Below are 13,062 nucleotides of genomic sequence, written 5' to 3'. Positions count from 1 at the left end.
AAACTTGGAAACAGATACAACTCCACTCAGCTGCTAGTGTTCATGACATGCTTTCAGGAGCTGGGCATCAATTTATGGAAAATGATTTCGCTTTGGAATACGCTCTAGACTAGGCTAAATCAGCATGCCCATTTATTCACAATAGAAAATCTGCTTGAAAATGGCGAGGTTCACCTGTGTGTCTTGAGCTGTACATGTATGACTAGTTCACACAGAAATGCTTTTTTTTTTTTTCTTCTTCTTTTTACTGTATAATGCTTAGGACAGAACAATTCCTTTGTGTAGGACAATTCAATGGTTCAATTGTCTTGACAGCTGCCAGAATATAATGCACAAGCTTTCTTACTGATTAAAGCAATCAGATAGAGACATCATTCAAATTATTATTTCAGTGCTGTCACCTGCTATAACCACTAAGTTTATAAGATAAAACTCAAATGGTAATTTCAATCATTTTGCCAAAGCAGTCTATTCTTAAAATGTATTTACACTTCTTTAAATCAGGCATTTGTAAAGAATAATGTACAAAAAGGAGGTACACACCTAATGCATGGAGGTAGATAGAGCCCACCACCCCCAACCCAGATAACCAGCCTGCCAAAATATCCCACCAGGGGTGTCATAATAATTTATGACCCTTTGCTTATCTTACAAAACCAGACATATATCTGTGAACCTGGGTTAATAAATCAGATTTATTACACTCTAGTTTTATATAACACCTGTGTTGTAACATTTACTGCACAGTATACTACTGTGTCATTATTTGTGTTGTTAAATTATAACAGTGCAGAATCACAATAATTCTGTCAAGAAACAGACACTGTGGAAGTCTTCATGAAATGCATTTACCAGCTTGCTAGTGCTTTATGAATACACGTCTATGTTGCTTTTTAAACTATAGGGGCTATGTAGTAAAAAATAATTCTCCCCATTACACAATGACCCTCCAAATTCCTGTTCGTATTCTAGTCTTATGAAGATACAGATTGCGTGGTGTCCAATGTTACCAAAATGAAAACAAATAACTGGGGATTTACATATCATGCAGTTTGTCTAATTAATGAAATGGAAGTTCTAATTTATATGCATCTGTGTTCTGTCCTGTAATTGCACAATTATATGAAGGATCATGCATTTGGAATTACTGGACTAAGAAAGCCATCTTTGCAGGAAATGGATCCATGAAATTCTTCCAAAGATACTCTACAAAGAAGAATGAAACAAAAATAAAATTTCACTGGACACTCACAGACGAGGTATACTAAACTTTGGCAACACCACATTGTCCTCAAAGAAAGAAACTTTAAATAATGAAGAAATAAGAGCCAATGTCAACACTCATTTTCTTATTTTTTTTTATACAACTTAAAAGTCCAGGAAAAACAGCGATGCAATGCTGACCCCTGCTGGCAGTCATTTTTATATCATTCTCTGCACCGCTTCACAGGGTTTAGTGATTAAAACGATCTTTGAAAAGAGTATTTCAAATCTTTATCTAGTGAATCTGTCACAGGTTGATAACTTTATAAAATATATGTATTATTGTTGTTATTAAAACCATCACATGAAACTGTTTGAAATGTAATTATCAAAGAAATCCTGATGATCAGGTAACCATCTTGCTTTGTACATTTTAGTCTGTGTCTACGAGAGAAATACCAATGAAGTCCCACATTATTTATTCCATGTCTTTAGGATTCATTTTAGCATAGTGAAGGCAACATATTATAGCTCAACACAGTGCTTCCCTGCTATGGATGTCACACTATAAAAATAGATTAATATAGCACTTCTAAACATGCAAATACAGAAAATAATTTGAGCCTTGAATACAAAATACATTCTCTTGTCAAGAACAAAAGATAAAGCTTCAGTTCCCAGTTAGTATAAATCAACAGATACAGAACCGAACTACAGATACATATTTATTGCATTAAAACTCTAAATGTCTGAAAAGTGAAATACCTTGCTCTACATGTTCATGGTCCACATATAAAGATACTGTGCACTAAAAAAAAGGTGCCAAAAGTCATGTGACCTTGGTTACGTACAGTACTGCATAGCACTTTTCCAGAGGCTGTATTGCAGTTTATATTAAGGCACTAGGCAGGAGCCGGAGGGCACGACAGCCTCATTTTCTTTTATCAAATAGTCTGTTCCAGAAGGACTGGAATGCTGGTGAATTACAAGCCCCAATGACAATTAGCAGCAATAAATACAGGGACATCAGGATAGCAAAATAGTGCTTGGACAGCCAGGACATCTGCCTTGTGTGTCTGAAACAAACAGTTAAGAAAAAGACAATTACATTTGCATCGCAGAATAAGGAACTGAAACCAACTTTGAATACCCCGCCCCCATAATATCACTACTTCACAAATAAAAGGCTCCTATTCCCCAGTTCATCACTGAAGAGAACATTTTCTCAGATACTGGGAAAAATAAAGAATGATTGAAGTAAAAGTATCAGGGGTTCCATAATCCACTGCAGATATAATCTTTCAGCTTGCGTATACCTTTCACATTCACCTACCTTCTCCTGTGCTGTTTTTCAGAGTAGACCAGGAGATATTTGACTCGGAGGAGCTGATTGTTGGTGACAACAAAGTATTTCTGCGGAACATCTCCGCCTTCACTGTTCCTCACTCTGGCTCTCCGCCTGTCAATGCTGTCTGAATCTACCCAAGAGAACGCAGAACAGGGGGTTTGAGTAGGAGGTATTTCATATATGTCAATGTAGTTTTTGTCATAGCCCAGTTATGAGTCAGTAATTATACTAGCACAGCCTCATTCTTGTCATAGCCCTCCTCTCCAGCTTTGGCGACATCCAGTTCTTAACCTTGAGGCATTGGTAGGACCAGATCTGGTCATTATAAAGTAAATAGAAAATATATGTAATAAAAGCACTGAAACACAAACATACAAATGCTCACTCTTCTTATGCAAACCAGGATAAGGTTGAAGGATTAGCACTGTATACATTGTATACAGTTCACATTTTTAAGCAGCTATTCTGTTGGCGTTACTCAACAATATATTTTTTTAAAAACAAAAGTAACAATGCATACAATCATTTCCACTCTTTCATCATCCCAGGTATTACAAGCCGTTGCTCAGTTGTACACAGTTTGATTTCCTTATTTATTTAGAAATATTCAGATCTGTATACCCATTGAGAAAACCATCACCTCATTTTGGAAGGTATTGTTACACATGCCTTCCATGAGGTGGCAGTGTAGCACAAGAGTTTCTTAAATAATGTGCCTCGCAATCAGACCACAGAAATGTCCTATGGAGTCCCAAATTATCCTAAAAGACTGTGTGCCTAATTGCGATTAATTTTAGAAAAACGACAAGGTTTGCAAGGCTGGATATAAGACCCATTGGTTGGCCAGTCCAGGTTCTAGTCAGATGTGAGCTAACATAGACAAACTATAGAGGTTGTGAACTTGGGTACAAATGGTTAGGCTCACATTGCTGTGTAATGAGACCTCTGTTCTCATTGCTGCACTTAAGGCAATGTATGGTTTGAAATACTAGGTAAAAAGGTAAACTAAAAAGCTGTACAGTATAGAATGCAGATTTTATCCCCTACCATAGTGGGATGGACAGCCTTTAAAATGATGGTGTAATGTACAACGTATGATAAACTGAATGATAAAAAAAAGATAATCTCACCTTTATTTTTCAACTGACATTTTACATCTGGGTGGTCAATAATTTCACATACAGCCACACAGCTGAGCAATGGTCCCAGAATGCACTTCTGCCATCCACTCCCATGGGGGCTGTACAGCAGAGCCAAGCTCAGATCGCTAGTGAGATAGGTACCTTCGCCAAATAACGAAGTCTGAAAATGATCGTTTACAATCACAATGAAAAATAAAATCACTACACTTGAAACTTTTCTCCACCATTCATCACTTAGAGTCTATGTCACCAGAAGGATTCCCACAAGCAACCCTGCAATGACAAACCACTTTTAACTCTTGAGGAAACAAAAAAACAGCTGGACGTTATTGTTCTAAAAGCGACTTTAGTTAACTGTGCAGATTCTCCAGGTTTTACTTCATGAAATGTAAAGCTTACATGTTAAACTCAAAATACTTGCCTTGTTCAAATGACAATGCAAACCATTGTGGACGATTGAATGAAAGTTTTCAAGACGGCTCCCGTGAAATGCATAAAAAAGGTCCCTCTCCCCCTTTGTCTCCTCGAATTTGGCATTCATTTGGTCACAGTAGACAATTTCGAACAGGAAGTCAGGAGGCGGGACGGAACCCCCGTTAAATCCTGTCAACTCCTGGATTTTCACATACTAGATTATAAGAGACAGAAAGAGTATGGGAACAGTTAAAAGAGTAATGCTTGCTAAAGAAAAGAACATTTATTCTGCTAATTAGATTCCAGTGTCAAGTGGCTGGTTAAGGTCACAATGGCCCCCACAATGCGTTCTACAACCAAGCCTAAACCACTTGAAGATACACTTCAGCACTGAGTCCAGGATTTCATTTTCATTTCCCACACCCTCAAACCTTCAGAACAAAGACTGCTGACTTGGTGTCAACAATTGTGGCAATACTAAATAAAGCAATACTTTTGTAAAGATTTCTGAAAAGTCGTATGGTTTTACATCCCAATCAGTTCCCAGAAAGAAAAAAAAAACTATCCTGTTCTCAGCTTGGTTTGGAGTTTGGGAACTGTGATAGGACTACAGATATGTGTCATCTCATTTACAAAGCCAGTCCGTAGGAAACAGATCTCACAATCCTGTCTAATATATATTATGCCTGCATAGGCATTACTATAGTTACCACAGTGAAAGCCTTTATGATAGTAAGCACATGCTTTATAGTTTGATTTCAATTGTATATACATTTAAAAACATTGCTGTGAACTAATATGAAACAATACTGTACATGGGTTTAGCATAACCTGTACCTCTTCTTTCAGTAGACTCTTAAGAGTTTGGTTCTTTGATGATAAAACCCAGTGGAGGAGGTCCAGCAAAGCCTCATCTCCCCCAGGACCAGACTGCAGCACGTCTCTAACACTCGGCAGAGACTTTACATCTGCCAGCTGAAAAAATACAAAAGTACAGGAGGAATCCTTACCAATACAGGATGAAGAGGTGAACACCTGCCTTGAAACTGAACAGTTTTCATGATACTAATTCACACATAGTACTCAAGACATACTGCTGGCACTCAAGTTAGCGGGCCGTACTTACCAAAGCATCAAACTCTTTGTTTTCTCCATTAATATAGGTGGGTGGGAAAGGTCTGAGAACAGAGTCCCGTTTATAGCTTTCTACAGCGGCTACAAAGAGACTGCACCGGAGATCAGCAGCCAGGAGGTCTGTCCTCAGGCATTCTTTAACCTTCTCCCTGGTGGTGGGATTGTTGCTGGGCTGCTGCATTCCCACACTGTATGAAATAATATGAATAATACCAATAATTACAATAATACAGTTATGTTGCTTGTTTTTTATTTAACATATTATTACTAAATATGGATGCGCCTTGCTTCAGTCTTCCACTTTTTTGTCAGGCTTGAATGATACATTATATATATATATATATATATATATATATATATATATATATATATATATATATATATATAGCTACATATATATATATAGCTACATATATACATATAGCTACATATATACATATATATATATATATATATATATATATATATATATATATATACATATATTCCTATCGCTTTTGCTATAAATAGGGCCCCTATTTAACATATGTGCGCGGTCTCACGATGTATTGTTCAATACACTCATCTTAGCAGCTTGTCGTGACCCTGCATTTGACAGACCGGTTAACTTGGTTAACGTTACTTTACAGTACCGAGTTGTGCCAGAACGCTACTGCTAGGTTGATTCATTTCACTTTAAACATATTTTTTTTCCGCACTGCGCACTTTTCATAATGGAATAATGCAAAACACAACAAATGAGAACTTTTGAAATACCTTACCTTAAAGGTATGTGACGTCACTCAACATAAACGAACGCAAGTAACTATAATGTAATTAATGTACTGTATTTTAGTCCAAATTAGCTTTAGGACTCCAACTAACATAGTTTATGATTAAACAAATGAATGCCATATGCTGCAAAAAAAGGTGTTTCTAGATTTACAACTCGTACTTCCTGGAACGAGAACGCATGTGTTCCACTTTTCAAATGTTCTGTTTGTTTAAAAAAAAAACACACGGAGTAAAACCAAACACATACTAATAATACAATTGAAAAGCAGCTCTCTGGGTTGTCTGAAGTTTCCTGGAATACCTCGTTTATGTATTTATTTATTTTTTACAGCACATCTGACAACGTTTAAATACACCTCACCTCTTTTCTTAACGGTGCCGCGAACCAAGTCGCTTGTATTTCATGTAAGGATTGGCACAGGAAACTGCGAGAGGTATGTTTGAGCAGAATACATGTAAAGCATGTCTTTTTTCTACGCGCTAAAGCAAACATCTACTCATTCTCCAAACTATACAAATGCTTGGCAACAACTTTCGTTTAGTAGCTCTCCGACACATCATTCTAATTAAGACCCTGCTGCAAGACCTAAGGGCTGTCTTTGGAAACGCCTGACAAATACTGCTGTAGGAGTGGAAAGCGGCGACCTGCACTAGGTTATCGGGGAAAGGGCGCCCCGGTCAGGGAGATCAGGCGATGCGAACAAAATAAATGGAACAAGTTATTTCTAAAAAGAAAATAAAAAAATAAAAAAATAAAAATAAATAAATAAATAAATAAAAAGGGGGAACACGACGTCAAAAGTAAGAACTATTACACCAGATAAAACAAATTCTAACGCCGGTCACATTCATTTGGAATCGTTGTTTGAACCTAGAAGTCCCAGCTAATATAAGTGTAATATTCCAGACCCCACCAAGTTTCTTCTCACGTCCGGTGCAGTCGTAGCCGGAGTCTGATAGCATGGCTGTCACGTGTGTTTTGAAAGTACCGTCGAAGAATGCGAACAGCCCGGTGAGCCTGCTTTCGTACGCACGTGCTCAAGACATGCTGGGACACTGCAGCTTAAGCACGCCATAGACATGCAACCGTGTTCCAAAGCACAACACAGGCTTTCTATCGAATACATCCATATATGAACTCTGACATGTATAAATAGAATACGTCGTCGTGTAGGTGCACTAGGAGTAACCAGCGCCCCCGTGCTAGACAGTCATGTGCAATAGCCTATACTTTTAGGCCTGTCTGAAGCAGTGCTGTGCTAACTCTACTGCCTGCACTGTCTGGATGATTAGCGTTAGTGTAACACAGGCTTCATGCATGCTTCTTCAGTGCTCAGCGCATCGCTGTGCTTCCCCACAGTCATTCTTTTTAGAAGCATTGTTTGCTGAATAGCCGCTTGTAAGAAACACAGATCACTCATTACATGATATTAAACTGGTAGGACGTTAAATACTGTATTAGGAACACGTGGGTGGCATAAAGTGTTTAATAGTTTCAAATTCAATTTATGCAACATGCGAGGAATTTCAACTGGAATAAAAAGTGATGTATGTTGTTTTTATTTTTGTAAATTATTTTAAACATGTATATGGTAGATTAACTTCACTGCTGAATCTTCATTTGCTGGTCATTACATTTCACCGATGGACCGTTTTATAAGAAAATGCAATTCCACAGTTTTGCAGCCGCAGCACTACTGACGACTAGAGAATTTGATTTAATTCTGTGATAGAAACACATTAACCACACGAAATAACTTTAAACCAACGTAATAGCCTTTGCAATCAACTGTACAGGCATTCTGCACCCCATTCATCATGCATTTGACGTTGCACAGTGCCGGCTATGGTACTCCAGTGTTTCTTCCATAACCTCTGTGAGGATTACTTACACTTCCCGAACAAGACTCAAAGCAAGAGCACGTTTTCCTCACTGCAGATCATGTGATTTTTTATTCTAGGAAAAATCACCTGGCCTTGTCCTAATAAGAATTGCGCTGTTTGATATTTAAACTGATACGAGAGTTAAATATTAATAATTGTTCAATTGTTTTATTTTTATTTTTATTTTTTTGCAATATTATTTTGCTGTTAGAATCTTTGAATCTGCTTCAACTTTGCTCACTATGGTCTTGTCTCCAAGTCTTCAGTAACTGTCATGCTTGTAAATGGCTTATTTTGTCAAGTTTGTGTACCACATTGGCAGTCTTAGAATTTCTTGTATAATATAGCCACTGCTCTAGTGTTTAAGTGTGCGCTGCTCAAACATCTCTAAACACATATCTGACACTTGAGACAGCTGTTTAACCCATTTCATTTTAATTGGCATTGTTCAAGAAGAGACTTAATCATCAAACCTATCTATAACTTTAAATCAATCAATCAATCAGTCTTTATTTTATATAGCGCCTTTCATAGTGGACCCCCATCACAAAGCGCTTTACAAGATGCAGTAACAACAAGAAAATCCATAATACTTTAAATACAGAGAAATGCAGAATACATGATATAGTAGCATAATACATGAAATAATAGCAACAACACAGCAGCTAGTAGCAGATATCAGGCTTAAAGAGCATGGAAAGCAAGAGAGAACAAGTGGGTCTTGAGAGGAAACCGTAACATATACAGGAATACAATGTTCAACCCCTTAAGGTACACAGTGAATTGAGCTCAAACGGGTTCTTCTTAAAATGCATTTGTGTGACTCGCGTATCACGAGGAAACTGACCGTTTGGACCAATTTGGAATTTGCCAACCTGTCAGAAAATGAGCGTGTCGTGCACCTCATTGCAAAAACAAGAAACGTATTACCATTTTATTTGTGGGACACGTGTCCCTCTTACCCTAAAGGGTTCAAGAATCTAGAACAATGCCCCTTCTGTGTGTTCAGCGTCTTTCCATTCATCAGCTTCTTTATTTTTCACAGTAATTCTCAGATGTGCTCTTACTACTCTGAAAGCCTGTCACACAAGACAACAGTGGAATAAGTACAGTCGTTTATGGAAATATATGTACTTACTATATCTGTTACAAAGAGTAGAGGGGCTATAATGGAAGTACGTCTTGATAACACTTTGACAAAGGAACATTTAAAATACTGCATGCTGTTGTGTTAGGCGCCAGCCCAGGCTGTCTCAACTTGTCCTACAGGAAATTAATAAAAGTCGTTTTATCACCATTATGATTCATTCACAAAAAAAAAAACAATGTGCCTCTCCTTGTGACACTAGGGGGCAGTGTATCACAGTGTTAAGGTCATTGATGTAAACCACTGTGGGGGAAAATTGTATGTGGTATCAAATATGTATTTATGATGCAAAAATAGTTAGATTCAGAAACAAAGAAATATTGAACAGAAATTTGGTAACATGGCTTAACAACCCATGTGCAATTTATTTCAACTTCTGACATTTAATAGTAATTTATCTCAAAATAAATCCATATCAAAGCATGCTAGCTGTTAGCAGCGATATTATCATGTTCTCAAAGAGCAAAGCATTACATTAAACGTGTCCTTTTAATATAAACAGCTCCCTGGAAGAAGCAGAAAAAGACATTTAAACCATTTACGTTTTTTAAAGGTCACTTTCATATGAATGTTTAATACAAATGCCCTTTTCTTAAAGAGCTGACCGGTATTCGTGTATGAAAATCTTTCAGGTAAAACTTTGTTGCGTAAGGCTACTTTTTATAAGGAGCTAAAAATAACAGTTTATGATCTTGATATTACACATAGATAAATGATGAGGTTTCGTTGCTCATGCATTACAGTGAAGAGGTTCATCAGCTGCCTGGGTACACAATTTAAGAAAGAGCATTTATCCTTATTACACACCACCACATGCCAGAAAGGAACATACTGTATATCAAATGTATATTAATGATCTGATCACATGGGGGGCCTGCAGGCGTGCACGTCTGCAGCTACAAGCTGAATAATATTGATATTGAAGCTATTACCATCATTAGAGTGCAGGGTCAGCTGTTCCTGGGAGGCAGGACCATTCCTTAGTGGTAATGGCATCTACAGCCAGGGGGTATAAAAAAAAAATCTGCAGAAAAGTCTCCAAAATCGGTCTCACTTTTGAGATTGTTAGGTTGTTAGGGGCTGCTATACGTCTGTATAGTCTCGTAAGACCTGCTGTCTTGCCCGTTGTAACTGAAACTGACTTGCAACAACGAGGAGTAGCTTTGAATATATGTGCCAGGGATACAGATTGCATAACAAGTTATATCGGTCGTGTAGAGGCATCCCATAAACGCAATAGTGTGTGCTACATTGCGCATGTATTTCCTGTGTTTTGTTCCTGAACCTGCTAATATAAGGGCTTAGGAACATGTGGAGCGTTCATTTGTTCTGCATGCTGTTTTCCATTTGCCATCTTTCATATGCATATGCTGTCCATGTTAATGCTGATGCAGCAAGTGATTTCTTGTGCATTTTAGGTCCTCAGTTTACTACCCCAGGATTAATTTACAAAGCAACTGGCTCCACATGATTCTGACACAGTCCCAGCCCTGGGTCAAATTAAATCTAAAGCTTACCAATTTGTGTTCAGCTCCATTTAAATGCAGATTCTGAGTTTTGATTAACCATCACACGCTCTTAACATCTTTCTAGGGGAACGAGGACAGCCTGAAATTTAATTTACATGACAAAAAAATAATAATAATAATAATAATTTGAATGAAATTTCCATTTTCTTGTAAAGCCCCACAGTTCATTCACCCTGAATTGAATTCTTTCAGGACGTATTCCACGTCTTTGATTACAGTGATATTGAAAGGATGGATATATTTCCTCCTGAGAGCTGTGCTGTATCTAAAGAGGAAACAATAGGAAAGCCCTGACTGCAGTCTCCAGCACTAACGAATCAGGGCTCAGTTTCTGTGCTCCATATTGATATTGGAGAGCGTGCATGCAATGGAGAATATTGGCTTTTTAGGAATTTCTTCTGAGACTTTTCAACCAAATTTGGCACTGAAAGCTCTTGGGTCTGTTTTATTCATCTAAACGTGGCTAGGCAACTTTGGTGCTTCAGTCCCAGGCCTTTGTTAATGAAATTGAGCCAATTAAACCAACAACCAGGCCCTAAAGCATTTAATCATTGAATTACAGCGATCAGCCCTGAAATAGAATAGCACCCAGGACTGGAGCTGCCTCCCCAAGGTGTAAACAGTGGTTCTTTATTGACTGGCTTATCAGCTAGATGCAATTAAAAAAAAAACTTGAGAGGTCTGCAATAGACAAGGTCTACTCTTGATAAAATGGATGTTGCAAAACCAAAATGAAATGAAATCTTCTGTGCTAAATGCCTGCTAGACTTCAAACCGTAATTACAGATGTGTGTTACAGGATGCTAGGCAGCTAAAGCACGTCTTTGTTTTTATTATATTTGTTTGTTTTAGTTTGTTTTACAAAGCTGTAGTGATTTCATCAGGTTATAAAGCATGATTTACATCCTTTACTTCTTCTCTTTTACAGCTTACTAAAAAATGTTTTTAAAAAATCTGTCAAAAGTGATCCAGCAGATATTTGTAATGTAATGTGAAAAATGAAATAATTAGTTTGTCATTGAATGCAAAGGTGAGTGTTCTGTTGTGGTCTTTGTGTCAGGTTTGATTTATGGATTCTTGTAATAAAAATAGCCCCATACTGTCATCCATCTCTCTTTACATTCCTCCCTCCACAGGAGGTTCATTCTGTTAGATTAACATTGGTAACAGTGTTACTATTTTTGGCTTTTTCGATGCTTTTACTCAGCACTGTGCCTTTGATTTGCCATGCTTTTGCTAGGCTTTTACCACAGTTTCCCACTTTCACTGTTATAGCTGAAAAATAACCTTTTGTATCTGCTAAAAATTCAAAAGTTATGGGCAGGTGAAAGTTGCTAAGTCATGTCTGACCGGACACGAATAGAACAAAAGAAGCAACAGAACATTCTAACAGTTCCGTTTTTGATCTGCTGCCTTGTGTATGGCATGGAAAACAATAATACATGTTTCAAACCCCCAGTGAAAATCAAGCTAGTGGGTCTGCGTGTGTGTGTATATAAGCGCTCCAGTAGTGAGTCAGTCAGGTTTACAAACAAACCGTCAAACAATAGGGCCCGGATTGCTGGGAATAGCAACTCCTTCAGGCTTATGAACATATTTGTGTGTTCTGTTCCCGTCTTAGGGCTGTGCTGCTTGTCAACGATAATGGAATTGTAATGACCTGTGGAGATGGAAACTAAGGCTGCATGATCCGGTGGGACTTAGTCAGCACCTCAGGGCCACAATTGATTGAAGCCCATACTCAGCAGGTCTGTCCGAGCCATTGCCTGTGGCCCAAATCGCATTGTTGCATCGACAGCGATGGGGAGGTCAGTAACCGTTTTGCTGGAAGAGGTACTTTATATATATATATATATATATATATATATATATATATATATATATATATATATATATATATATATATATATAAACACAGCCACGGCTAGAGGGGTTTATTAAAAAAAATAAAATGAAAACAAAATGTGCATTCCTCTATCCCCATGGAGATTTGTTTATTTACACAGTTGGTCAAATCTTTCATCTCTTTAAATATTCAGTTTCTTTTTTTTTTTTTCTCTTCGATTTTCCGGCAGGCTTTGTCCATTTCAAACACACTTTCACATGTGATCATATCTGTAATGATGATGGTAATAATAAGAAATAATTGGGGGGCTATGCAACTTCAAAAGGGCAATTTAAAATTCCATGCGTTTGGGGGGGGGGGGATTTTAATGATATACGCAGCAGTGACTTTAAAAGTATATTAGATTACTAATATAGAGACCTTTGTGCATCAGGGTTATGAAAGCAATCATCTTTAAGTGCTAGCATGTCCCTTTTGTGTGCTTTTCTGTCTGTAAATGTTATAAAGCAACATAGAGGGCCCTATGATTTAAACTGGCCAGCTCTCCACTCTAAAAAAAAAAAAAAAAGAAAGCTCTATTATTGTATTGTGAAGTTTCTCCCATTAATGTTCATGTAAAATGTAATCCTACATGCATAACT

At 37.5% G+C, this 13,062-nt stretch overlaps 1 protein-coding gene across 4 annotated transcripts; it reads right to left on the bottom strand.

Annotated features, from left to right (window-relative positions):
• Nucleotides 1–1,014: 1,014 nt before the first annotated feature.
• LOC117964247 (protein mono-ADP-ribosyltransferase PARP16-like) lies at nucleotides 1,015–6,996 on the bottom strand. 4 transcript variants are annotated; one of them, XM_058999029.1, is made up of 7 exons: nucleotides 6,925–6,996; nucleotides 5,234–5,429; nucleotides 4,945–5,082; nucleotides 4,115–4,321; nucleotides 3,682–3,853; nucleotides 2,537–2,681; nucleotides 1,015–2,279 (listed from the first exon to the last, which is right to left on the bottom strand). In XM_058999029.1, the coding sequence occupies exons 2-7, from the start codon at nucleotides 5,420–5,422 to the stop codon at nucleotides 2,135–2,137; spliced, it is 996 nt and encodes a 331-aa protein (XP_058855012.1). In that variant the 5' UTR covers nucleotides 5,423–5,429; nucleotides 6,925–6,996; the 3' UTR covers nucleotides 1,015–2,134. The 4 variants fall into 4 exon arrangements, with proteins under 4 accessions (XP_058855012.1, XP_058855014.1, XP_034763039.1 ...); XM_058999031.1 differs by having other exon boundaries at nucleotides 6,930–6,995; XM_034907148.2 differs by lacking the exon at nucleotides 6,925–6,996 and adding an exon at nucleotides 6,377–6,707.
• Between the last annotated feature and the right edge of the window lie 6,066 nt (nucleotides 6,997–13,062).

This window comes from Acipenser ruthenus, chromosome 24 (genome assembly GCF_902713425.1).
Source record: "Acipenser ruthenus chromosome 24, fAciRut3.2 maternal haplotype, whole genome shotgun sequence".
NCBI classification, from domain to species: Eukaryota; Metazoa; Chordata; class Actinopteri; order Acipenseriformes; family Acipenseridae; genus Acipenser; species Acipenser ruthenus.
The sequence above is the reverse complement of the archived record's forward strand: the minus strand, read 5'-3'. Positions and strand labels throughout refer to the sequence as shown.

Bases quoted from the DNA above. Each gene is read 5' to 3' on its own strand.
- LOC117964247 (XM_058999029.1), bottom strand. From the start codon at position 5,422: ATGCAGCAGCCCAGCAACAATCCCACCACCAGGGAGAAGGTTAAAGAA. The intron at 4,322-4,944 runs GTACAGGTTATG...CTTATAATCTAG, and splicing joins AGAGTCTACTGAAAGAAGAG to TATGTGAAAATCCAGGAGTT. The intron at 2,280-2,536 runs GTAGGTGAATGT...TGTTTGTTTCAG, and splicing joins GAAAAACAGCACAGGAGAAG to ACACACAAGGCAGATGTCCT.